The sequence below is a fragment of the Oncorhynchus mykiss genome, chromosome 17 (genome assembly GCF_013265735.2).
Source record: "Oncorhynchus mykiss isolate Arlee chromosome 17, USDA_OmykA_1.1, whole genome shotgun sequence".
NCBI classification, from domain to species: domain Eukaryota; kingdom Metazoa; phylum Chordata; class Actinopteri; order Salmoniformes; family Salmonidae; genus Oncorhynchus; species Oncorhynchus mykiss.
The window spans coordinates 74086220-74112743 of record NC_048581.1 but is presented as its reverse complement, the minus strand read 5'-3'; the positions used below and the strand labels follow the sequence as shown (position 1 = coordinate 74112743).

The 26524-nt window shown below is 43.6% G+C and overlaps 1 protein-coding gene across 4 annotated transcripts in view; it reads left to right on the top strand.

Annotated features, from left to right (window-relative positions):
- Positions 1-26268, top strand: part of LOC110494545 (death-inducer obliterator 1) — a 28304-nt gene extending 2036 nt beyond the window's left edge. For 2 of the 4 annotated variants that reach the window (XM_036950610.1, XM_021569685.2), the window contains exons 2-16: positions 6298-6418; positions 7251-7369; positions 7651-8638; positions 9166-9493; positions 9819-10043; positions 13757-13967; positions 16797-17328; positions 17532-17691; positions 18008-18124; positions 18293-18448; positions 18868-19021; positions 19186-19802; positions 20051-20140; positions 20237-20432; positions 21938-26268. In XM_036950610.1, coding sequence (XP_036806505.1) covers positions 7288-7369; positions 7651-8638; positions 9166-9493; positions 9819-10043; positions 13757-13967; positions 16797-17328; positions 17532-17691; positions 18008-18124; positions 18293-18448; positions 18868-19021; positions 19186-19802; positions 20051-20140; positions 20237-20432; positions 21938-25719 — 7638 coding nt within the window. In that variant the 5' untranslated portion in view covers positions 6298-6418; positions 7251-7287 and the 3' untranslated portion in view covers positions 25720-26268. The remainder of the gene's footprint in view (positions 1-6297; positions 6419-7250; positions 7370-7650; positions 8639-9165; positions 9494-9818; positions 10044-13756; positions 13968-16796; positions 17329-17531; positions 17692-18007; positions 18125-18292; positions 18449-18867; positions 19022-19185; positions 19803-20050; positions 20141-20236; positions 20433-21937) is intronic. The other 2 variants (XM_036950611.1, XM_036950613.1) reach the window with 2 other exon arrangements.
- The last annotated feature ends 256 nt before the right edge of the window (positions 26269-26524 follow it).

Here is a 26524-nt window from a genome sequence, read left to right as displayed (position 1 = left end):
ATGTCATTTTGATGTCAAGTTGTTGGTCTGAAGTGTTTATTTAGTGACAGTTGAATATGTTTTTACAACCCAGTTAAGTTGTATTATTATGATGCAGATGTTCTGTCAAATAATGCACCAATTCAGAGATGAATATGACTGACTTGAATCCCAGGTACACCCCAAAAACTGCAGAAATGGTCTTGTCTCTCTTTTCTTGCTGCATTTGTATATCCCCCATCACCAATGACCTTTCTCATTGAGGTATTATCAAATTGTAGTTGTCACATGCTTTGTTAACAGTGAAATGCTTACTTACGGCCCTTCCCAACAATGCAGAATACAATAGTAGTAATAATAAATAGTAACATGAGGAATAAATACACAATGAGTAACGATAACTTGGCTATAGACATGGGGTACCAGTACCGAGTCGATGTGCTGAGGTACGAGGAAAATGAGGTAGATATGTACATACAGGTAAAAGTGATTAGGCAACAGGGTGTAACTGTGACAAATGTGTGAGTGTCTGGATTTAGAGTAAAAAAATAGTTAGTCCGGATGGCTATTTGGTTTAACTATTTAGTGGCTTGAGGTTAGAAGCTGTTCAGGAGCCTTTTGGTCCCCGAGGGTTCGCCTGTTCGGTACCGGTTGCCGTGCAGTAGCAGACAGAACAGTATGACTTGGGTGGCTGGGGACTTTGACAATTTTGTGGGCCTTCCTCTGACAACACTTGGTATAGAGGTCCTGGATGACAGTGAGTTCGACCACAGCGATGTACTGGGCCGTACGACTGCCCTCTTTAGCACCTTACGGTCAGATGACGAGCAGTTGCCATACCAAGCAGTGATGCAGCCAGTCAAGATGCTCTCAATAGTGCAGCTGTACAACTTTTTGAGGATCAGAGGGGCCTATGCTGAAACTTTTAAACCTCCTGAGGGGGAAGAGCCATTGTCGTGCCCTAGGGCTGGGCGATATATCAAATTATTAATTCTAATTTATGTTATAGCGCGATGTTCCAACTGCCTGTATCGCTAGAATCTAGACTAGGTTTTGTCGTATTCTCAAGTTTTTATGAGTGTTCCGTCTCCTTCGCAACTTCCCACTCAGACACCAAGCCCCTCCCCCAGCCTACTCGAAAGACGAAATGTAATTTATTCTCTGACAACAAGCAATTTAAACTCGCTATTTGAAATTTGGTCCTACAGAATCGGTCATATGGACACTGAAACGCTTAGATACATTATTTTTTTTACTGTAGCGGACGACAACTTAACCTTTCTAACGATACCCTTTTTATGTCTCGACTCCCAAAATGTAGAGTAGAGCAGACCCTACTAAAACGAGAGTATCAATGAACATGATTGTGGGAAATTAATGCTCAGTTTGTCGCTTTACCACATACCGCTAGCAGCATTGTAAACGTCAGCAGTCTAGTCTGTGTTTTCTAATTGTGCAATGAGCATTAAAATACGCGTTTATATAAGGGATTGGTAACTAATTTTCATTCTGAGAAATAAGCATCATATCCAGGTAGGCAACTTGATTTCAATATCTAAATAAAGTGAACATTCTAGAGGGTCTATTAATCACAGTTCAACTGTACCACTTTGTTGGCAAGCAAATAGATCCAAGTAGGCTAGACTTGAAATAGAAAGTTATCTTGGCTACTCACTAGCATGCGGGCTTGTGCTTGATGGATTTGTCTGAGACCTGTGTTAATTTTCTATAATGCCTGCTACTAGAAGTTGTTCAGTATTAGAGGATGTGCATGATTCTGGCAAAATGTATAACAAAAAGGGCATTTTCATAGACAGACTTGAAAGCCAGATCAGTGATTTATTGCAAAAAGCAGGTTAAACTATTTTGATTAAATTAGTAGTGTGTCATGGTGGTAGGTTTATATTTAGCAGTGTATTGACCTTTTTAATTGTGCAACAAAGCTTACTTAGAGAATGTATTTTTTGGGTGGAGATATACAGTGCATTCTGAAAGTATTCAGACCCCTTGACGTTTTCCACATTTTATTACATTACAACCTTATTCTAAAATAGATTAAATTATCCATTATCAAAATGGATTCAATTGTCAACTATGCAATAATGAAAAGAGCGAAAAGGTATTTTAAGAAATGTTTTGAAAATAAATAAGAAACATGTACCTTTATTTAGATAAGTATTCAGATCCTTTGCTATGAGACTTGAAATTGAGTTCTGGTGCATCCTGTTTCGATTGATCATCATTGAGATGTTTCTACAACTTGATTGGAGTCCACCTGTTGTAAAATTCAATTGATTGGACATGTTTTGATATTGCACACACCTGTCTATATAAGGTCCCACAGTTGACAGTGCATGTCAGAGCAAGAAGGAATTGTACGTAGAGCTCCGAGACAGGATTGTGCCGAGGCACAAACCAAAAAGTTTCTGCTGCATTGAAGGTCCCCAAGAACACAGTGGCCTCCATCATTCTTAAATGGAAGGAGTTTGGAACCACGAAAACTCTAAATAGAGCTGGCTACTTGGCCAAACTGTGCAATCAGGGGAAAAGGGCCTTGGTCAGGGAGGTGACCAAGAACCTCATGGTCACTAGCTCCAGAGTTCCTCTGTGGAGATAGGAGAACCTTCCAGAAGGACAACCATCTCTGCAGCACTCCACCAATCAGGCCTTTATGTCAGTGGCCAGGCAGAAGCCACTCCTCGATAAAAGGCACATGACAGCCCACTTGGAGTTTGCCAAAACAAAGGACAGACCATGAGAAACAAGATTCTCTGGTCTGATGAAACCAAGATTGAACTCTTTGGCCTGAATCCCTACGGTGAAGCATGATGTTGGCACCATCCCTACGGTGAAGCATGATGTTGGCAGCATCATGCTGTGGGGCTGTTTTTCAGCGGCAGGGACTGGAAGATTAGTTAGGATCAAGGGAAAGATGAACAGAGCAAAGTACTGAGAGATCCTTGATGAAAACCTACTCCAGAGCGCTCAGGACCTCAGACTGGGTCGAAGGTTCACCTTCCAACTGGACAACTACCCTAAACACACAGCCAAGACAACGCAGGAGTGGCTTTGGGACAAGTCTATGAATGTCCTTGAGTGGCCAGCCGGAGCCTGGACTTGAACCCTATCAAACATCTCTGGAGTCACCTGAAAATAGCTGTGCAACGACACTCCCCATCCAACCTGACAGAGTTTGAGGGGATTTGCAGAGAAAAATGGAAGAAACTCCCCAAATACAGGTGTGCCAAGTAGAGGTCGACCGATTACGATTTTTCAACGCCGATACCAATTTATTGGAGGACCAAAAAAAGCCGATACCGATTAATCGGACGATTTTTATGTATTATTGTAATAATGACAATTACAACAATACTGAATGGACACTTTTATTTTAACTTAATATAATACATAAAATCTATTTAGTCTCTAAATAATGAAACATTCTCAATTTGCTTTAAATAATGCAAAAACACAGTGTTGGGGAAGAAAGTGCAATATGTGCCATTTAAAAAAAGCTAACGTTTAATTTCCTTGCTCAGAACATGAGAACATATGAAAGCTGGTGGTTCAATATTCCTAGTTCTTCAGTATTTCCAGTTAAGAAGTTTTAGGTTGTAGTTATTATAGGAATTATGATGCATTGACTATTTCTCTCTATGCCATTAGTATTTCATATAACTTTGACTGTTGGATGTTCTAATAGGCACTTTAGTATTGCCAGCCTAATCTTAAGAGTTGATAGGCTTGAAGTCATAAACAGCGCTGTGAATCAAGCATTGCTAAGTACTGCTGGCAAACGCTGTAACGTTTGAATGAATACTTACGACCCTGCTGCCGCGTACCACTGCTCAGTCAGACTGCTCTATCAAATGATAGACTTAATTATAATATAATAAACACAGAAATATGAGCCTTAGGTCATTAATATGGTCAAATCTGGAAATATAATTTCGAAAACAAAACGTTTATTCTTTCAGTGAAATACGGAACCGTTCCAGATTTTATCAAACGGGTGGCAACCCTAAGTCTAAATATTGCTGTTACATTGCACAACCTTCAATGTTATGTCATAATTATGGAAAATATGTTTGCAACGAGCCAGGCGGCCCAAACTGTTGCATATACCCTGACTCTGCGTGCAATGAACGCAAGAGAAGTGACACAATTTCCCTAGTTAATATTGCCTGCTAACAATTTATTTTAACTAAATATGCAGGTTTTAAAAAAATACACTTCTGTGTATTGATTTTAAGAAAGACATTGATGTTTATGGTTAGGTACATTCGTGCAACGATTGTGCTTTTTTTTGCGAATTTGCATTTGTTAAATCATCCCCCGTTTGGCGAAGTAGGCTGTGATTCAATGATAAATTAACAGGCACCACATTGATTATATACAATGCAGGACATGCTAGTTAACCTAGTAATATCATCAACCATGTGTAGTTAACTAGTGATTATGTGAAGATTGATTGTTTTGTATAAGATAAGTTTAATGCGAGCTAGCAACTTACCTTGGCTCCTTGCTGCACTCGCGTAACAGGTGGTCAGCCTGCCATGCCGTTTCCTTGTGGAATGCAATGTAATCGGCCATAATCGGCATCCAAAAATGCAGATTACCGATTGTTATGAAAATTTGATCTTGGCCGACCTCTAGTGCCAAGCTTGTAGCATCATACCAAAGAAGACTTGAGGCTGTAATCGCTGCCAAAGGTGCTTCAACAAAGTACTGAGTAAAGGGTCTGAATACTTGTGTAAATGTGATATTTCAGTTTTATATATTTGCAAAATAAATCGAAAAACCTGTTTGTGCTATGTCATTATGGTAATTATGTGTAGATTGATGAGGAAAAACAACAATTTAATAAATTTTAGAATAAGGCTGTAACGTATCAAAATGTGGAAGAAGTCAAGAGGTCTGAATACATTCTGAATGCACTGTATATTGTAAATCATCCTTAAGTAAAAAAATATATATATATAAAAAAATAATCCAGATCAGATTTTTTTTAGGCCATATCGCCATCCCTATCATGTCCTCTTCACGACTATGTTGCTGTGTTTGGACCATGATAGGTCCTTAGTGATGTAGACATCGAGGAACTTGACACTCTTGACCCGCTCCACCACAGCCCCGTCAACGTGCATGGAAGTGTGTTTGGCCCTCCGTTTCCTGTAGTCCACGATAAGATCCTTTGCCTTGCCCACGTTGAGGGACAGACTGTTGTCCAGGCACCATACTGCCAGGTCTCTGACTTCCCTATAGGCTGTCTCATCGTTCATGCTGTATTGATTATTCATTTGAGTCACTCACGTCATTGTTGTAGGATAGTGTCCATGCTTTGAATGTTTAAATATACAATTTCAACATGGTTGGTTCTATTTGTTCTACACCTGTTTCTCAGACATGTTTGAGGTGGAAATGATTTGGAGGTCCTCATGCTTATGGTATTGTCAGTGGAATGTTCAGGCCAGACTGATCTGAACCTTATTTTGCAAATTTAGCAAGGTGCTTTGATTGTGGAGAATATATTCCCTTTTCTTAAAATGTCTTTGTTGATCAAATAGTTAAAATATTTTAACTTAAATTACTTGTACTATTAGGAATCTTTTATTGAGTAATCTGTGGTTTGGCACTTTTGCTCAGGGCTATTGTTTATCATGCAACAGAGAGGGATGGTTTAAAAATAAATGATCATCTAAATGCTACCTGTCCAGGTTTAGTTATCTATTTTCAGTTCCAACTGTTTGGGAGGGAGCATTGTTTATAACATGTCAGCCTGTTTGTTGTGTTTTGATAATAATTATTTGATAATGATAACTACAAGGTGGGATTTAGGTTTGTTTAGGCATCAGTTGTGATTGGGACACATTTTTTGTTAATCTGAATTAAATTAGGTGGGGCTGAATGATTATCTACCGGTGTGTCTTGATTACGAAAAATATTTTATAACAAGTTGACTATGTCTGTACCCTACACACTGAACCTTTTTTGCAGTAGTTACTATTCTATTATGTTGCAACCTTTTATTTCAATAGGTCTAGATGAAGTGAATTATTGTTGCTAATGTGTGTTATCATGACACTAAAGGAAGTGGGTCTCATGTCAGAGAACAACCTCTGTTTCAGCAGTGTCTTGAATTTGGAATCCGTGACGTTGTATGACCTGAAGTCCCTGAAAGCGTCCCACACATTGAAAAAAAGATAGGAGTTGGATGGGTGCCAACCTGTTGTGATGCATTATGCTTTTCAAGGCTGTATACTGTTGCAATTTCCATACCCTCAAATGCTTAACGGATGTTTTCTGACTTATCTACAGGTCCAAGATCCCAGTACCAGACCTGTGATGAGTACTGATCAGAACCTGCTGTGAGTGGAAAAGGAGCATTTTTCTCATCAGAGAAGCACTTTATCAGTGCCCTACCACTACAGAGCAGCAGGTAGGCTCGTGTTTTATTCTGTCAAAGAACGGATGCCATGCACTCATTTGTTTGATTTGTGGTTCCATTTCTTTTGTAAACCACAGGAATCGTGTAAATGTACAATTTCAACAGACTAGGCTTGTCCCAGTAGTGGTGTTCTATATAGTTTTTATGAACTGGGTGGTTCGAGCCCTGAATGCTGATTTGCTGACAGCTGTGGTATATTTAAGCAATAATGCCTGAGGAGGTGTGGTATATGGCCAATATATACCACGGCTAAGGGCTGTTAGGCACGACGCAACGCGGATTGCCTGGACACAGCCCTTAGCCGTGGTATATTGGCCATATATCACAAACCCCCAAGGTGCCTTATTTTTATTATAAACTGGTTACCAATGTAATTAGAGCTGTAAAAATAAATGTTTTGTCATACCTTTGGTATACGGTCTGATATACCACGGCTGTCAGCCAATCAGCATTCTGGGCTCGATCCACCCAGTTTGTAACAGAACATATACCATGGGTATGACAAAACATTTATTTTTACTGCTCTAATTACATTGATAGCCAGTTTCTAATAGCAATAAAGCACGTTTGTGATATAGGGCAAATTTACCACGGCTAAGGGCTGTATCCAGGCAATCTGCATGAAAAGACGACAGCAATGGCTGACAAAAAAAAATTCGGATAATTTTGGGAAAAGGGTTGTCTGTCGATATGAAGAAAGTAGTTGAACATTGACAAAGTGCTGCTCCACCCACCCTCCCCAAAATAACCACACTCTTCAGTTAAATGGAGTTGCAGAGTAGCTATCTCAAGCTCGTCTCTTGTGCTCTTCTCTTAACTGTAGACGTTCTGTTTGAAAGTAGTGAGTGACTCCATCATCTATGGAGGAGAATGTGAGCCCTGAGCTCTATCTAGCTCTCGAGCCAGAGCAGAGCCAGGACCCTATGGATAGCAGCTCTCAAGGTACCTTGGACTAGCTTCCTTTCCCTTGTCAATGAGGGGGGCATCTTGTTTGTCTAACTTTAATAATGGGCACTGCACTGCTGGATTCTCTGTAATTACTCGTTGTAAGGTGTTGATTAGTGTTTAGGGTCAGGAGTACTAGAATCACAATGGATTTCACTATTCCTATATATGCTTTCAAGACCTAATTAGCTTAGTAAATCAGTCTTTTGATTGGCAAAATCTGCTACTTCATGTAAACACATTATTTGTGGCCATTAATGTGTTAATAACATCAACAGCTATCCGAGAGGACGATAAGGTCCAGAAGGACAGAGTAGATAAAGAAGACCAAGAGCACGGTGACAATGCTACTGAGGAAAAGCTAGAGGAGACGGAGCAATCTGCTAAGACCACAAGCGAGTTCAAGAAGACCTGGGGATTCCGCCGGACCACCATAGCCAAGAGAGAAATGCCAGGAGACACGACTGCTGAGAGCCAGGATGGCCAAGTAGGGCCTGTGCGCCGCAGCGGGAGGCAGGCCAAACGCACTGACAAGTTGGAGGAGTTCCTGCTCACCACCAAGAGAGCGCGTACAGTGGGGAGGAGAAGTGCACCTGGCAGCGTAGAGGGTGGGGACCCTCCCTCCCAGACCCATACAGATGCGGAGACTGCCTCTGAGGCCAGCTTTGACGGCAACACAGAGGCCAAGTCTGTGGAGGGTAAACCAGATTCACCAGTGAGGAAGACGGGCAGGAAGAGGACAACTCGGAAGCCTAAAGGCCGTGACAGCTGCAGAGGTGGCTCGGTCAGTGACGATGGAAGCTCTGACAATGAAGAGAAGGGTAGTGGAGATGCACCCAAAGAGCCCCAGCCTCAGCCCCAGGAGGAGAAGGAGGAGGACAAGAAGACAATCATCCCTGAAAAGAAAGAGGAGGAGGATATAGTGCAGCCGCAGCTAGAGCAGGACTCTGTCAAGAAAGAAGTGTCAGAAAAAGAAGAGAAGGAGGACGAGAAGGAGGAAAATGAAAAAGAGGAGAGCGAGGGAAAGCCCGTGGAGACCAGTGGGAGGCATGCCTCCAGGTCCAGCAGTCCTGCCAAGGCGGCAAGTAGGGGCACCAACCCAAACAAGAGAGACACCAAGTCCAGAGGGGCAAAAACCCGCAAAGAGGAAGATAATGAGGATGATGATGAATACCCGTCATCCTCATCATCCAGTGACTCGGGCGACGCTGAAGGATATGACCCTAATGCATTGTACTGCATCTGTCGACAGAAACACAACAAAAGGTAAACATTTGGATGTAATTTTGCATTTCAATTGGAAATCTGATGCCTCTAGTACTTACAAGTGGGATGAATAGTTAGTTAGTGATTAGTTAACCTGAGTGATGTCCTTGACTTGTAAACTATTATCACGATACTTTGCAGCCAAAAGGATATCTATTGCGATTCTCACGATTCTATATGTATTGCGATTCGATACTGTTATTTTACTGCGATTCAATGTTTCATATTGCTCACCACATGGTCGCTGGACCAGAGAGAAAGCCATGAGAAACAAATTTTGATCAGTCAAGAAAATAAAAGTGCTCAAAACAAATTGTCTCCCTTTTTAAAAGATGGAGAACAAGCTGTGAAGGTAAAATACTGGAATTTTGGTGCAGGTACAGCCAACTAGTGCAAAAATATAGCGACATTATCAAAACAATGTGATATAAATTGTCAAAAATAATATCACAATATGTAACCCTCCCATTGCTGCTGTTTGTATAGTAGTCTCTCTATGCTCTGCTAAGTGCTCTGTGTGCGCCCAGGTTCATGATCTGCTGCGACCGCTGTGAGGAGTGGTTCCATGGAGACTGTGTGGGCATCACTGAGGCTCGTGGACGTCTGATGGAGAGGAACGGGGAGGACTACGTCTGCCCCAACTGCACCACCAAGAAGAGCCAGACAGCCAAGCCCAATGGCAAACTCAAAGCAGCTGTCCCTGGAGCCCGCAAGGCCGAGCAGAGCCCCTCTGTGGCAGCTTCCTCACCTACAGCTGGTGCAGATGAGAAGGGTGGCGATGACTTGGGTATTAAAGGGAGAATAGAGAAAACAACAAACCCCAGTGGAAAAAAGAAGATCAAGATTTTTCAGGCAGTAGGTTTTCTAGTGCTTTTCTCATAGCTCCAGTGGATGAACCCAACAAAAAACTGTTCAAGTTTGTCATGCCAATAATAGCTTTCTGAAAGACATCTGAGAGCTCCATATTAGGGATGGGTGTGAATACTTGATTGAAGGTTTCTATTTTATTACTAATAATTGAATATAAAAGCACTCAATGTGTAAACAATGGCAACATATCAAACTCTGAGATTTGTTTGTAGTGAAAGTAGGTTTTCGTTTTCAGTTGTATCAGGACAGCCTGTATTTGGAACAACCGTGTTGCACTGTGCACCTGTGTGACCTGTTTGACTTTCAACAGGCGGCAGAGGAGTCTAATCTGCCCAAATGTATCGGGCCAGGCTGTGAGAAGAACGCCCTGAAGGACTCTGTCTACTGCGGCAGTGAGTGTATCCTGAGACACGCCGCCGCAGCCATGGCAGCCAAGTCCATCTCCGAGCCCAAGCAGAAAGATGAACCTAAGCAGAAAGACCAAGACAAGGCCAAGGGACAGAAGAAAACACCTGGTACCAGGGCAACGCCCAAGGTAAACATGGGGTTCATAAGATACCGAAGATGTTTACATTTTTACCTACTGAAACTGGTTAGTAATATATTGTGTGGAGCCCAAATTAAGCATAGGCGTCATACATTCCAATGTTTTGAAATACTTTCTCTAAATCAGGCCAAAAAGCTTCACCAATTTTGAGTGTGAAATTGATGGGAATATCTCATTACCAACGGGTTATACAACTGGTTAGATTTTTTTCCGAAATATCTGAGTAATTACAGTGACCTGAAATAATGTTTATTGGTTACTTGCTAGATTGTTATTTTTTCTGAGTCATTGGTAGCAAACATTGTTGGGAAGGTTGGTGATTGATTACATGAGGGGCGGCAGGGTAGCCTAGTGGTTAGTGTTGGACTAGTAACCGGAAGGTTGCAAGTTCAAACCCCCGAGTTGACAAGGTACAAATCTGTCGCTCTGCCCCTGAACAGGCAGTTAACCCACTGTTCCTAGGCCGTCATTGAAAATAAGAATTTGTTCTTAACTGACTTGCCTAGTTAAATAAAGGTAAAAAAAAATTAAAAATCAGTAGGAACTACAGAACACAATTCTGGTCTGAGGAACATCTTGTGGAGGAGAGACAGGATAAATATATTTGCCGTCATTTGATTGTTATTCAATAGCTATTTCATCTATTTAAAATACAGACAACTGTCATATGATTTACTAAATTGTTATTTTTTCCCCAACATAATGAATTGGCAGCAGTTTACAATTGTATATACAGTACCAGTCAAAAGTTTGGACACCTATTCATTCAAGGGTTTTTCTTTATTTTTACTGTTTTCTACATTGTAGAATAATAAATAAGACATCAAAACTGTGAAATAACACATATGGTATCATGTAGTAACCAAACAAGCGTATTTTATATTTGAGATTCTTCAAATAGCCACCCTTTGCCTTGACAGCTTTGCACACGCTTGGCATTTTCTCAACCAGCTTCATGAGGTAGTCACCTGATATGCTTTTCCAACAGTCTTGAAAGAGTTCCCACATATGCTGGGCACTTGTTGGCTGTTTTTCCTTCATTCTGCAGTCCAACTCATCCCAAACCATGTCAATTGGGTTGAGGTTGGGTGATTGTGGAGGCCAGGTCATCTGATGCAGCATTCCATCACTCTCCTTCTTGGTCAAATAGCCCTTACACAGACTGGAGGTGTGTTTTGGGTCATTGTCCTGTTGAAAAATGAATGATAGTCCCACTAAGCCCAAACCAGATGGGATGGCATATCGCTGCAGAATGCTGTGGTAGCCATGCTGGTTAAGTGTGCCTTGAATTCTAAATAAATCAGACAGTGTCACCAGCAAAGCACCATCACACATGCGGAGATCATCGGTTCACCTACTCTGCGTCTCACAAAGACACTACAGTTGGAACCAAAAATCTAAACTTTGGACTCATCAGTCTAATTAATGTCTATTGCTTGTGTTTTTTTAGCCCAAGCACATCTCTTCTTCTTATTGGTGTCCTTTAGTAGTGATTTATTTGCAGCAATTTGACCACGAAGACCTTATTCATGCAGTCTCCTCTGAACAGTTGATGTTGACATTAGAGGTCGGCCGATTAGTCGGAATGGCCGATTAATTAAGGCCGATTTCAAGTTTTCACAACAATCGGAAATCGGTATTTTTGGACACTGATTTGGTCTTTTTTTATTTTGTATTATTTAATCTTTAGTTAACTAGGCAAGTCAGTTAAGAACACATTCTTATTTTCAATGACGGCCTAGGAACGGTGGGTTAACTGCATCGTTCAGGGGCAGAACGACAGATTTTTACCAGCTCGGGGGATTCAATCTTGCAACCTTACAGTTAACTTGTCCAACACTCTAACCATTGCACTCCACGAGGAGCCTGCCTGTTACGCGAATGCAGTAAGCCAAGGTAAGTTGCTAGCTAGCATTAAACTTATCTTAGAAAAAACAATCAATCAATCAATCATAATCACTAGTTAACTACACATGGTTGATGATATTACTAGTTTATCTAGCGTGTCCTGCGTTGCATATAATCGATGCGGTGCGTATCGTTGCTCCAATGTGTACCTAACCATAAACATCAATGCCTTTCTTAAAATCAATACGCAGAAGTATATATTTTTAAACATGCATATTTAGCTAAAAGAAATCCAGGTTAGCAGGCAATATTAACCAGGTGAAATTGTGTCACTTCTCTTGCGTTCATTGCACGCAGAGTCCGTGTATATGCAACAGTTTGGGCCCCCTAATTTGCCAGAATTTTACGTAATTATGGCATAACATTGAAGGATGTGCAATGTAACAGGGATATTTAGACTTGGATGCCACCCGTTAGATAAAATATGGAACGGTTCCGTATTTCACTGAAAGAATAAACATCTTGTTTTCGAGATGATAGTTTCCGGATTCGACCATATTAATGACCTAAGGCTCGTATTTCTGTGTGTTATCATGTTATAACTAAGTCTATGATTTGATAGAGCAGTCTGACTGAGCGATGGTAGGCAGCAGCAGGCTCGTAAGCATTCATTCAAACAGCACTTTTGTGCGTTTGCCAGCAGCTGTTTATGACTTCAAGCCTATCAACTCCCGAGATTAGGTTTGTGTAACCGATGTGAAATGGCTAGCTAGTTAGCGGGGTGCGCGCTAATAGCGTTTCAAATGTCACTCGCTCTGAGACTTGGAGTGGTTGTTCCCCTTGCTCTGCATGGGCCGCGGCTTTTGTGTAGCGATGGGTAACGCTGCTTCGAGGGTGGCTGTTGTCGTTGTGTTCCTGGTTCGAGCCCAGGTAGGAGCGAGGAGAGGGACGGAAGCTATACTGTTGCACTGGCAATACTAAAGTGCCTATAAGAACATCAATAGTCAAAGGTTAATGAAATACAAATGGTATAGAGAGAAATAGTCTGAGCAAGGAACTCAAACGTTAGCTTTCTTGCATGGCACATATTGCACTTTTACTTTCTTCTCCAACACTTTGTTTTTGCATTATTTAAACCAAATTGAACATGTTTCATGTTTTATTTGAGGCTAAATTGATTTTATTGATGTATTATATTAAGTTAAAATAAGTGTTCATTCAGTATTGTTGTAATTGTCATTATAACAAATACATTTTTAAAAATTGGCCGATTAATCGGTATCGGCTCTTTTTGGTCCTCCAATAATCGGTATCGGCGTTGAAAAATCCTAATCGGTTGACATGTTTCTGTTAATTGTGAAACATTTTTTGGGGCTGCAATTTCTGAGGCTGGTAGCTTTAACTTCATCATCTGCAGCAGAGATAACTCTAGGTCTTCCTGTGGCGGTCCTCATAAGTGCCAGTTTCATCATAGCGCTTGATGGTTTTTGCGACTAAGGCCTTCATGTCTTAAAGTAATGATGGACTGTCGTTTGTCTTTGCTTATTTGAGCTGTTCTTGCCATAATATGGACTTGGTTGTCTTCTGAATACCAACCCGACCTTTTCACACACAACTGATTGGCTGAAACACATTAAGAAGGAAAGAAATTTTACAAATTCAATTTTTACAAGGCACACCTGTTAACTGAAATGCATTCCAGGTGACTACCTTATGAAGCTGGTTGAGAGAATGCCAATAGTGTGCAAAGCTGTCATCAATTACATACATAACACCATAACTTTCAATATTTTGCTATGAAACCCTTCCTGTGCACGTTACTGATTTGAGTGAATGTCTGTCTGTCCATCCAGAAGAATTCCACCACTGGGAGGAAGACCAGCAAAAAGTCTACAGAGGAGGAAGAGTCTGACGGTGAGGCCGATGAGGATGGTGATGAAGAGTCACACGAAGAGCATCCACCGCCACCCGCCATGTCGTCCTGGTCCAGCGACCATAATTACAATGCAGTAACGCCAGAAAAGACTACACCCATAGCACCACCAACAGTGTTAAACAAAACGTGTATGTATCTCTTTGAAGGTCTTAATAATCCACTCTTAACTGTTTATCTTCTCACACTATAGGGGTTGTCAAGTGAGCCAGTTGAATGTATGATATGCATTGATCTATTACGGGTTCTTTGAAAAACCACGTTGTTTGCCCATTTATAAATGTGGTTGTTATCATGGTGACGTAATGGCTTAGCTGGATGACCCATATCTGTGGGGAAAATTGTAATGACAATGGGGCCCCGAATGTATTCTGTGTATGTTGCCAGGGCATGGTTACTTAGTCAGGTATGCAGAGTGGGTAAGTACACATTGCAATGAATGGATACAAAGGTAAGTATTTTCTGATTTATTTTGAAAACTCTATTGTTAAAAAGAAAATCAGTAACCATGAACAAAACAATGGTTGGGGATTACTTAAATCCTAGATTCATATAAATCCTAGGTTACTGTATGCTGTTTGTGTGTTGGCACCCATGTGGTGCGTATGAGTATCTCCATGTGCTCATCTTGCTGTTCATCTGAAGGCAGTCCCTCCCTCTTCTCTCCAGCAGGTAGGTCTGTGATTTTTTTTATCCCTGGATTTATACAGTGGACTATACAGAAATACAGCTCACTGCTGATTTAATTAAGCCATAAGTTTCTTCAGCGCAGCCAAGGAAGTATTCACTATTAGTTTTGTAAATAATGTGCTGGGTTTTAAAATAGTTTGCATTATTATTCATATTGAATGTCATGCATCCAAACTCCCTCTGCGACACTGGCAATAAAATAAAAGGTGTTAAGACAGATTTTGGATGCCTTGATTGATTATGGGAGAGGTCTTGGATTACTGGGGATGTCCTGGCCAGTTGCTCTGACAGCATGTGCCACAGATCTACACCATGCCAGGAGGAAGTGCAAGTCTGAAGCGGACAGACTGGGGAACAGCTGGCACAGGAAATCTATAGCTTCTTCTACTGAGACAAGACCAGCTGAAGACACAGAAGCACAGAAGTATTAGAATGACTGCACAAGAAGAGTGGAAGACCACAGTCGTCATAAACTATACATAAAGAGTAGGGAGGCAGACTGTTGTCACCTAAAAGTTATACCACACTTCTGATTTACTGATATGAAAATATATGAAAGATATATTTAGGGACAATTGAGTATATTTTTCACTATGAGGAACTCTGCTTTGGTTCCTAGCTTTATCCAGGTTACTTAAGAAGGCAGATATTACAGGTTGTGGATTTTTGGAGTGTGAGGGCAGTCGCAAGGTATTTGGCAGTTCATGCTCTTAGGAATCATCTTATCCACCATAATACCAGCTGTCTGTTACTCTCGACCTACAGGGATGTCATATGTGATTCACTCAACCTGCTCGCATGTCTATATCTTCTGATCTGTAATATCTTATTTTGCAGACATACAAGTTCTGATTATGACATTTTGATTGTTTGACAACAAGATCTATATTTTTTGGTACAAATCAGTCAACTTGAAATTGCCTCTCTTTGTATCACAGGGCAATTGTGTAGCTGGTGATGGCAGTAACATTTTCTATTGATGGCACTCGGGTATTGCCGTTTTGCATGTACATCCCAAATTCTCATACTTTGGTAATGAGCAACATAGACATGGCAGAAAAGCTTCATGTGCTTTAACAAAGCTAAAAACGAATATAGATGGTCATACAAATGTAATTTGAGCTAGTATGCACAACCCATGTCTGTTGAAGATGTTGCATTGATCTTAAATAGTTTTTTATTGAATTGTTGAGGTTGGTAATATTCCTTGACAATACATATTTAGTCTTTATTGAATTCTCATTAAATGTGTGTACCCCTGAAGGTAGATGGTGTTAGGATATCACTACACTGTTTTGTTTGCTAGCTTCACAGCTCTACTGTTTTGTTTGCTAGCTTCACAGCTCTACTTTCAGTGGTGAACATATCCAATTGTAGGTGGTTAGGATGAAGATATATAATGTTCAGGCATTATTTTCCTTGACATGGTAAGTTCCAAGTTCAGTTGAACTTTTGGGAAACATTGTTTTTTTCTTTTTCGGGCCACTTGATAGAGTGGGTCAACTGGTGGGATCTTCAAAGACCAAATAAAGGAGGGAGAAACCAATATAATTTTAGTTTTGTGGAGAAATCTCTGTACCCAGTGACTTTCTACACAGGGTGTCTTTGGACACATCTAGTATCTGTTCTTATCTAATGGGTTGTTGATTGGGGTCCAGTGTTGTAGCTCAGGAACGGATGTAAAATGTTGGTTATGCAGGCACCATTCATATCAGAGAGCACTGTTGCTTAGTACACAGTCAGGCCTGTGAGGATTTAGTCAGCTCATCCTTTCTGATAAGACTGAAGTGTTGAGTCTTGCCGACATTCTTCATGAAAAGGATTATCACCATTTCAACTGATGTTAAGAGGATTGAAATTGCAACGCCAACATGATGGCGATACATTTTTGCCGGAGAATAATGGAGATTTCTAATTTCTAACTTTCTGTTTATATTTATTCAACCCATTGTTGTATGTGTGCACATTGTTGACTTTTTCAGTGTGTGGAAAGATGTATTTAACCAGGTTTATTTTGTTTCTAACAAAGAGAGGAGGTCCTGTCTTCAAATCACCAATGTTTTGTGTTTTTTGTATGCATTCTGGTCAGATGCTGTCTGACAGTCGGTCATTAAGTGAATCTAAGTGGGGATATCTTACACCACCCCAAGATCACATTGAATATTCATACATGTCCTAAATTCTGAATTATATTTATTTGACATTATGTTTATGATGGTTCACATACTGTTTCTACTTAAGTTTAAAATAAGTTGTTTTATCCTCCGCAGCTCCTGAAAAGGAGAGTGAAGAGGACCAGAGTGAGAAGGAACCAACCCCTCCTGAGAAGAAGTCTCCTGCTTCCACAGCACCGCTCAAAGGAGGAAAGAAGTCTCCTGGCCCCAAAGTATTAAAGATATACACCAGACGCAATAAACCAGCAACTCCAGTCAGCAGTGCTAAGGCACCAAAGAAACAACCATATCCCACTCCTAGCAAAACAACCAAATCCAAGAAACCACCACCACCACCTGCTGTCCTGACCCCTTCTGCCCCTGGCTCTCTAGACGCCCCACGCCATCACGTCACAGGGGCCCTGAGGGTCGGCAAGTCCAGCTTTACCATCCCTAAGAAGCAGGCCCAGCCCCAGCAGAGAGACTCCTTAGGCCGTAGTCCGTCCAGAATCCCGTCTTCACCAGCCCCCTCCTCCCGACGCCCTGAGCCAGCCACTTTAGCACCTTCCATGATGTGCCCGACGGCTCCGCCAAACAACCAGATGAGACAGAACATCCGCCGCTCGCTCACAGACATCCTATACAAGAGGTGTGTACCCCATAAGTTTATTGGAGAGAATAGTTTGTATTGTTTTGTGAACTTCATGCTACCTAAGGTCATTCATCTGAATGTTTATATTTCTAAAAGAATACGACTGTTGTAGGCCAATGGGAAATGGATTTGCCTGAAATCTTTATTTATTTATTTATTTTTTAGCTCTAAATGTGAGTTGTATCTCATTGTCCCACCAGGGTGAGTGACAGTGATGATTTGAATATGTCTGAGAACGAGGTGGGAAAACTGGCTGTCAACATTGAGAAAGAGATGTTCAACCTCTGCTTGTGCACGGACAGCAAGTACAAGAACAAGTACAGGGGCCTCATGTTCAACCTGAAGGACCCCAAAAACAAGGTCAGTCCACAGAAACACTGACTAGTCTCTTTTGTGTCTGCAGAAGAGACTAGTCAAGTGATAAGTTGTGTATACTAAACCAACTATGCTGAATGTTGGAAAGCCATGTACATTTTAATGACAAACTGTCTTTCTATATTATAGTAATGCGTTGTTGGTATGTGGGTAAATTCACTTATAACATGAATTGATCGTGAGTCATGAATTGGATTTAAATTAATCTGCTGAATATTGGAAGTTATGCTCACTCCAACCCAGATGCGCAGCCTACCAGACCTAGAATTATGTGAATGACAATGTGTTGTGCTTGTCTCAGGGCCTTTTCTACAGGGTGGTCTGGGGAGAGGTCAGCCCCTTCAGGTTGGTGAGGCTGAGTGCAGATGAGCTGCTCTCCAAAGAGATCTCAGAGTGGAGGAAGCCTGACACTACTGAGGTAAGAGAACATGATAATGGAAACCAATAATTCTATGAACAGAGCAATACTTGGAATTTCATTGTTTGTGCAGCTAAATATCACTACTAAAGAGACCATATCATTAGCCTTATATTCCCATATATGCGCTACAGACACTAAGTTGGTGACCTATGTTGTATCCCATAGGCTCCCAGCGCTAGATCCCAGACAGGGCAGTCCAAATCGAGCCATAGGCAGGATGCTGGCCACCCTGATGTGGACATGGAGGATGCTCCTCCAATGTCTGATGGAGATGTATGTATCTCTGGCACCTCCCCATCTCCTCGCATGGCATCTGCTGCAGTAAGTGGTGGTTTTGTCTTTCATCTTTATTTTCCCTGCATAAGACTGAAAACATGCTATGCTGGGTGGCCAACATTTGGGTAATATATTGTGGTTTTACAGTTGAATTATCTTGCCAACCTGTCCTATCCTTCTTTAAACTGTCCCTTTGTCCTGCTGAAGCTCATTGCCATCTGCCCCACACCCTTGCATCACTCAAATCACACCCACTGTGCATAAATGTAGCTATTGTTTTACAGTTGATCTAATGATTCATGTATCAGAACTTTATTGCCATGCAACAAATAGTTGTTGAGAATAATTTTGGTATTCAGGCCCTCATCAGATTTGGCTATGGTTTATGTGCTATTTTGAGAATCCATTGTAGGTCATTTTGTAGATTTGACTGTCTCTCTGGTCTCCTTTTCCAATGTGTTCAGGAACAAGAGGAAGCTGGCTCCACTCCCTTCTCTGGCTCAGTTCAGGCTGGGGTGAAGAGTGGCAGTGCCCTGCCAGATATCTTCAGCATGATGCGGGACACCACGGCTGAGCACAGGGCCCATCTCTTTGACCTCAACTGCAAAATCTGTACAGGTAATAATGAATGAAAAGAATGAGAGGGTGAAGTGTTTTGATGGTATGTAAGAAACGGTGGCATATGTCCCTCAAAGATCTGAGGAAATATCTTAATTCCTATTACTCCATGCTTCACTTAGTGGATTTGAAGGTTTAAGCAGCCTCTGTCTCCTCTCTTCCAGGCCAGAAGTCTGCAGACGATGAACCAGCAGCCAAGAAGGCCAAACTCTCCAAGAAGCCCGAGGTGAGGCAAGAGGTGAGACGCTTGCCCAGGTCCTCCTCATGTGAAGGTGCCCCGGTCAATTATCCCGGCAGTGAGACACCAGTCCCTGAGCCCCTGCCCTACCATGAGGACGCAAGCATCATGTTGCCTCCACCCCAGACCCCAGCCCCTGTCACTGTACCAGCCGTCTCCTCTGTCAGCATCACCCGCAGAGATCCCCGCATGGCAAGACACAGCTCTGGAGTGACGGTCACCCACTCAGCTCCAGACACCTCCATGGTGGCACCAATCTCAACAGATACCTATTCAAGACCTATCCCAGCAGAGCCCGCTCCGGTTGTAGTGATGGAGGTGGTGCCCAAGGGGCCCCTCCCCATGCCCCCGGCTCCTCCACCCTCCATCCCCAGGCCTGTCATGCAAAAAGCTGCCTCGTCAGAGCCTCCCCCAGAGGGTGAGACCGCCATCTTCCTCCATAGTCAGGAGATGATGTGGAAAGGATTCGTCAACATGCACACCGTGGCTAAGTTTGTCACTAAAGCATACCTGGTCTCAGGAACCTTTGAGCACCTGAAAGAGGTTGGTTATTAATTTGTTTGAAAAAAAGGTCAATGGTAGTTTTTTTTACGTGAGCTAAGAAAAAACACATCGTAGAACTAATAACTCAGAGACTGACAACATGACAGCTGTTATATTTTAATCATAGTGAAACTTGAACTCAATTTTGACCAGAATACATGTATTACTTGTTTCATCTGGTTGTGAGTAGGTGTGGTAATAATGTCCTCAGAGTTCAACACAAAGGTGACATTGTTAATCCTGTACAGGATCTACCTGACACCATCCACATCGGAGGCCGAATCTCCCCCAGCACCGTGTGGGACTATGTGGGGAAACTAAAAACGTCACTGTCCAAGGTAAAGCTGTTCACCATGAGATATTTATAAACAACCTACTTCCTGGTTGAGGACCCTAAGGTCATACCTCTCTCTTTGGGTTTGCCCTGTCCCCAGGAGCTGTGTCTGATCCGGTTCCATCCAGCCACAGAGGAGGAGGAGGTGGCCTATGTCTCTCTCTTCTCTTATTTCAGTAGCAGGAAGCGCTTTGGAGTGGTCGCCAACAACAACCGCCGCATCAAAGACCTATACCTCATCCCCCTGAGCTCCAAGGACCCTCTGCCCTCCAAACTGTTACCCTTCGATGGGCCAGGTAAGCATCTGCAGGGAGACACAGATTCCTCTGATAACCCACACACTGGTTCCAATATGATGTGTCAATATACCTGAACATAATTAAGTTAGTAAAGATGTCAGTCTATAGTTTATTTCTGAGTGGTAAGTATCTTCAGGGTTTAGTTAGTTAGTTTTCTTCTATGTGAAATGAGAGCTTGTTTCATGAAGTTGATTTATGATACACTGTAGGGGGCAATCATGCACTTTTGTTGTTGCCTTCCTCCACGAACATCCCTCTGTACTTTTTCTGTGCGCTCTCTGTACTTTGTGTATATTATCTTGTATCACATGTCTGTCTTAAATAAAGGATGTTGTGCATCACAGGTTGGTGCCACCTTAGATGTCAGTCTCAGCCTGTTGTTTTTAAGGCTCACCTTTTATTCTGCACTGTAGATACTCCAGGGAAAAATGTTTGGGTAATGATGTTGTTTCTGAAAATGACATCTGCCACAGTATGTTACATTTAAAGTGTTCTACACTGCAACTTGGTGTACTGCATTAGTGGATCTCCAGTACTTACATGTCATAACTGAAGCGGGAGCACCTGACCTGCACCTAGCCCATCCCATACCACAAACTGAATGCCTGGGGAGCCATGGTAAGTTATCCTGAGAGAGGTCCATCTCAGTGAGCCTTGGACAGAGATTGGCCCACTTATGTTGCTGTTTTCAAGAAGATTAAGGACAAGAATAATCTATGGCTTTCAACCACTTGTCAGACTGAATTTAAGAATCAAGAAACACACATCCGTTTAGTTTGTCAGCAGAGGTTGGGTTGATATGTGTCATTAAAAACGTAAGCTGAGTGCAATGCACTGTACAACAAATATTTTGTATTTTTTATATGGCATCGTAAAGACTATGTGTAAATGTCCACTTATTTACAAGTGACTTCATGAGAATGCATACTAATGACAATCTGGGAAGAAGAAAAGCTTTTTGAAACGTGTGAATGTCAGTGTTTGTGTAACTTTGAAGGGTGATGAGGTTGTTTGATCAAACAGGAACATGCAGTTTAATGCAGTGCACAGACAGTCACATTTCTCAAAGTATGATGGGAAGTTTGACTGCTCAGCATTGTGATGATTCTTACTACTTTTATAAAGGTTGTCTGTCCTACAATTCTTTTTTTGTATTCTTTTGACACATTCATATTACATTTAATGGTTATACTTTTACCTGATTATACAGGTGGCATTGTTTGCTCATGTTATTGATTGTTTGAACAATTCAAAATGGAAAGTGAAGACCACAGCTTGACTTTAAATCAACACTTTTTTGTGATCTGTTTTTGAAATCCTATGTTGCTGTCATATTAGGGGGTGTTTGAAATAAGCTATCGTTTCACTTCAAACACATCTGTGTCTCTGGAAATGTTTCTTGATTTGAGTTGAGATATGCAGTATACAAGTATGTGAGTGGATACATATGTTCTAGAATGTTTTTTATTCCATTTTCATTATTTTACCTTTCTGTCTTGTAGGTCTTGAGCCAGCGCGCCCTAACCTCCTCCTCGGCTTGGTGATCTGCCAGAAGGAGAAGAAGCGTGCTGTAGCCTCCTTTGAGACTGAAGAGAAGCGTTCCGTGACCCAAATCAGAGACCTAGATGACACAGGCCTTCCAAAACCAACCTCAGCCATCAAGGCTGAAGTGAAAGCAGAGAAAGCCTTGCGGTACACCCAAGATCTTCCCTTCAACACATCCCCCCCAGGTACACCTCCCCCTCTCAGCTCCTCAGAGACCTCATCCACCTCCATGGCAGCCTCATCAGTGCTGTCCTTCCTGTCTTCTGTCAAAGCCCCTGCTACAGGCAGAGAGTCACCTTCCTCCAGCTCTGCTGCATCCTCTGCTACCAATGCCACCCCCCTTCAGACCATCCTGAAGACTTTGTTTGGGAACAAGATGAATGACTCTGAGGCCTCCATGTCCCCTTCTGAGCATGGTGCTGTTGACGTCTCAGCTGGCCCTGCTACTCTGCTTGATCCCATCGTTCAGCAGTTTGGACAGATTTCTAAGGAGAAGCAGGTGGAGGAGGATGAGGATGACCGACCATATGACCCAGAGGAAGAGTATGACCCAGGTATGGGCTATGGAGCACCCCAGAAGTTAGTTAAAGAACCTGAGGTCATCAAGCAGCCAGAGGCTACGGATCTGGACGATGTGGCTTATGACCCAGAGGATGACACCATCTTTGAGGAGGTCAGGACTGATGTCCCTGGTCAAGCCAGGGCCGCACCTGGAGGTCTGACCGAACAGCAGAAAATGCTGGAGGATCTCAACAAACAGATTGAGGAGCAGAAACGTCAGCTTGAGGAGCAGGAGGAATCCATCTACCAACCAGGGTCAACCACAGGGACATCAGCTGCCTCGTTCTCAGTCATGGACAGCTTGATCTCTCAGCCATCCCTACTGGCCAACAGTCAGCTCCTGCAGCTGGGAAAAAAGGTTGATGAGTTGATGAAATCCTCTACTGCCGCTCCTTTGATTAACCAGAGAAGGGACCCAAGGCAGAGCAGGGACCCCAGGCCGAGCAGAGACCCCAGGAGGCTAACCTCAGACTCGATAGAAAAAGAAGAGACACCTCCTCCTGCTCCTGTCACAGCCACCACGCAACCACCACAGACTGATGTCCAAGAACCAGAAACACCACTGTCCCAAGAAGAGGTTATAACAGAATCTCTTCCCTTCCTGGAATCAGACACAACAGGGGAGTCCATTCCCCTGTTAGGTGAGAGTGTAGAACCTGATATGGAGGTAAATTACGTGGAGAAACGAACTGTGGAATCGGAGGAAGTTGACCCAACCAAGAGTGACTTTGACAAATACAGTATTTGGCCAAATGCAGCCAGCATTTTAAAGACAGGGGAGATTTCTAATTCTGAGCAGAACAGTCAAGAGTCTACGTCCTCTGGCTACTTCAAGATGTCCGCAAACAGCTCCTCAGCTTCACCTACAATTCATGTACTGTCTCAGAATGTCACCCAGGATAGCTCCACCCTGATGGACACCCAATCCTCCCACATGTTACACATGGAAACATCAGCCTACATGGACTATGGAGCTCCTCCTGACGTTCCTCCAACAGCCACCTTCCCACCCCACCTTGGACCCCCACCGATGCAGGGTCCACCTCCAATGCTTGGGCCACCACCCATGCAGAGTATTCCTTCCTTGTCAGGCTCTCTTCCTATGCAGAGACCTCTACCCATACCGGTTCCTTCACCCATGCAAGTGGAGAGTGACCAGTCTCAGTACTCTCAGTATGGGCCAACTCCTACTGCTTACCCTCCCTATCAGAACCAGTGGGGTGGCTCTCAGCAGCAGTATGAGGCACCCCTTGGACCTCCACTCCAGACCATGATGCAACCCAGAGGACCCCCTCCATTCCAACCGATGGGCCAGAGAGCTCCACCTCCCCAGATGTTCAATGCACCCATGGGTTCCCTGGCTCCACGGCACATGGGGCAACAAGGCCCACCTCCAGGCCAGTTCATGGAGGGCCATGGCCTTCCCCCACCTCCTACTTATGATGGGCAAAATGGTTTAGCTCCAGCAAGGTTCACTGGACCCCCTCCTCCATTCAACTTCCCTGGACCCAGAGGCCCCCCTCCTCCCTTCACAGGTCCTCCCCCAGGCCACTTTGACAACAGAGGACCCCCTCCATCGCACTTCCCCGGACCCAGAGGTCCTCCGCTTTCTCATTTTGGTGATCATGGGTCCCAAGCACCAATGATCGACCCACCAAGAGGCCCTGTAGACCAGTACAACAATGCCAGTGTTGGTTCCTACCAGCAGAGCATGGACCATCACCAGGGTCAGACCCCTCCACACATGTACAAAGACAACCAGGCTCCCCCACCAGGCCCCTCTTACAGAGGACCTCCACACTACCAGTATGAGGGGCGGAGAGGCGCGCCTCCCAGTGGAGATGTGGGTGAACAGCATTTCCATCCACCTAACCAGTTTCGGGGATCTAGAGCACCCTCCCCACCACCACACAGGGGATCTTATGATGACCAGAGACAAGACCACCAGGGGGGCCCACCTCAGCATTTCGGAGGACCTGACCGGTTTCGCCTTGACAATCCAGTAGACTTAAGACCAACCCGCCACAGTGGGCCACTGCTCCCAACCCCTCCAGAGGGCCCCATACCTCTACCAAACCGCATGAGGGGCCACAGCCCAGAGTCCCACAGGGATGACCACTGGCGACGACACTCGCCTGACATGAGAAAGAGCAGCTCCACCAGAGAGGGCTCAGAGCCCCGCGGTGGAGACAGTGCCAGTCGGTTTGAGGGTGGCCACAAAGACCGGGAGCCAATCCCTGTTTCCTCTGGGCTGTCGGAAAGGCAGAAGGATCTGTCTGAGGACCGCAGGAGGGAGAGGGACCGTGAGGGGCCCCATGGGGCCAGGCCATGGGACAGGAGCCAGGGCAAGCGCTGGAGCCGGGAGAGGGACAGAGGCAGGGAGAGAGACCGAGGAGAGAGGGAACGTAGCCGGGAGAGAGACCGCAGCAGAGGGAGGGCGGGAGAGCGGCACAGGGTTCCAGAGGGAGAGCGGCACAGGGTTCCAGAAGGAGAGCGGCACAGGGCTGCAGAGGGAGAGCGGCACAGGGCTGCAGAGGGAGAGCGGCACAGGGCTGCAGAGGGAGAGCGGCACAGGGCTCCAGAGGGAGAGCGGCACAGGGCTCCAGAGGGAGAGCGGCACAGGGCTCCAGAGGGAGAGCGGCACAGGGCTCCAGAGGGAGAGCGGCACAGGGCTCCAGAGGGAGAGCGGCACAGGGCTCCAGAGGGAGACGGGCACAGGGCTCCAGAGGGAGACGGGCACAGGGCTCCAGAGGGAGACGGGCACAGGGCTCCAGAGGGAGACGGGCACAGGGCTCCAGAGGGAGACGGGCACAGGGCTCCAGAGGGAGACAAGAGGAAGGACAAGGAGAGAGATCGTGACCGAGAAAGGGACAGAGTTAGGGGGAGAGAGCCTGACAGGAGAGACTACGACCGAGAGAGAGCCAGGAACAGAGACCGAGAGAGAGACAGAGAAAGGAAAAGAGACGGGACCAGGAGCAGAGACCGGGACAGAGGCAGGGAGAGAGAGCCTGACAGGAGAGAAAACGACAGAGACAGAGCACGGGACCGAGAAAAGGACAAAGACCGAGACCGCCGGGACAGGAGCAAGAGCAAAGACAAAAAAGAATCAAACAAATCTTATGTCCCAAAGGAGAATGATAAACCTGCAGAGGTGGAAAGTGATAAAAACACATCATAATGTCTTACTTCTGTGGACCACTTTTCTCTGTAGTAACTCAATCACAGTGTGACTTTCACTTTCAGCATCATAACTGTACATGTAAATAGACATTATTGTGAATGCTCTTGTAGTTGAAAGGTCTACACATTTTGTATTCCTTTGGCCATTTTATACATTTTAACACATTTAAAGGAACTAATTGTGTGGTCTTAAGTATGATCCCATCTACCTTTCTCCTGTCAAAGTACCTTCACAGGGTACAATAATCACATGAAAGTAACTCCCTTCCTTGTAATGTAGATATGAATGTATTTGTGTATATACTGGTATGTTTTTAATCACATTTTTCTAAGTAGAGAAATTATAAGCCATATATCTGGAATGGATAATGTGAGAATTGAGGAAACACATTGATTGCTATAGTCTAACATATATGACAGTATGTGCTTATATGTTCATCAGTCAAGCACTGAAGGGTTGTATCTATAGTATTGCAAATTACAGTTAACATTTGAAATGTCCTGATTTTGTTTAAACTTGGCCAATTAAACCTACTTTGACTACATATCTCTTTGTCATTAATGGGTATTGTCTAACAGATTATTTTATTGATTTGAGTTGCATGTAAATCAATGTCCGGTACATCCACTTCAGGACAATTGCCCTGAGCCTTGGCTTGCTACCTGCTACTCACACCAAATTGAGTCCGATCCAATCCAACATTTGGATGCACGTGTGATCTGGGGGCATGTAACCAAAAGCAATGTAGATTGGCCAATGATTGACTTAGTGAACAGAGAATGTACAGAATGTACATTATGCC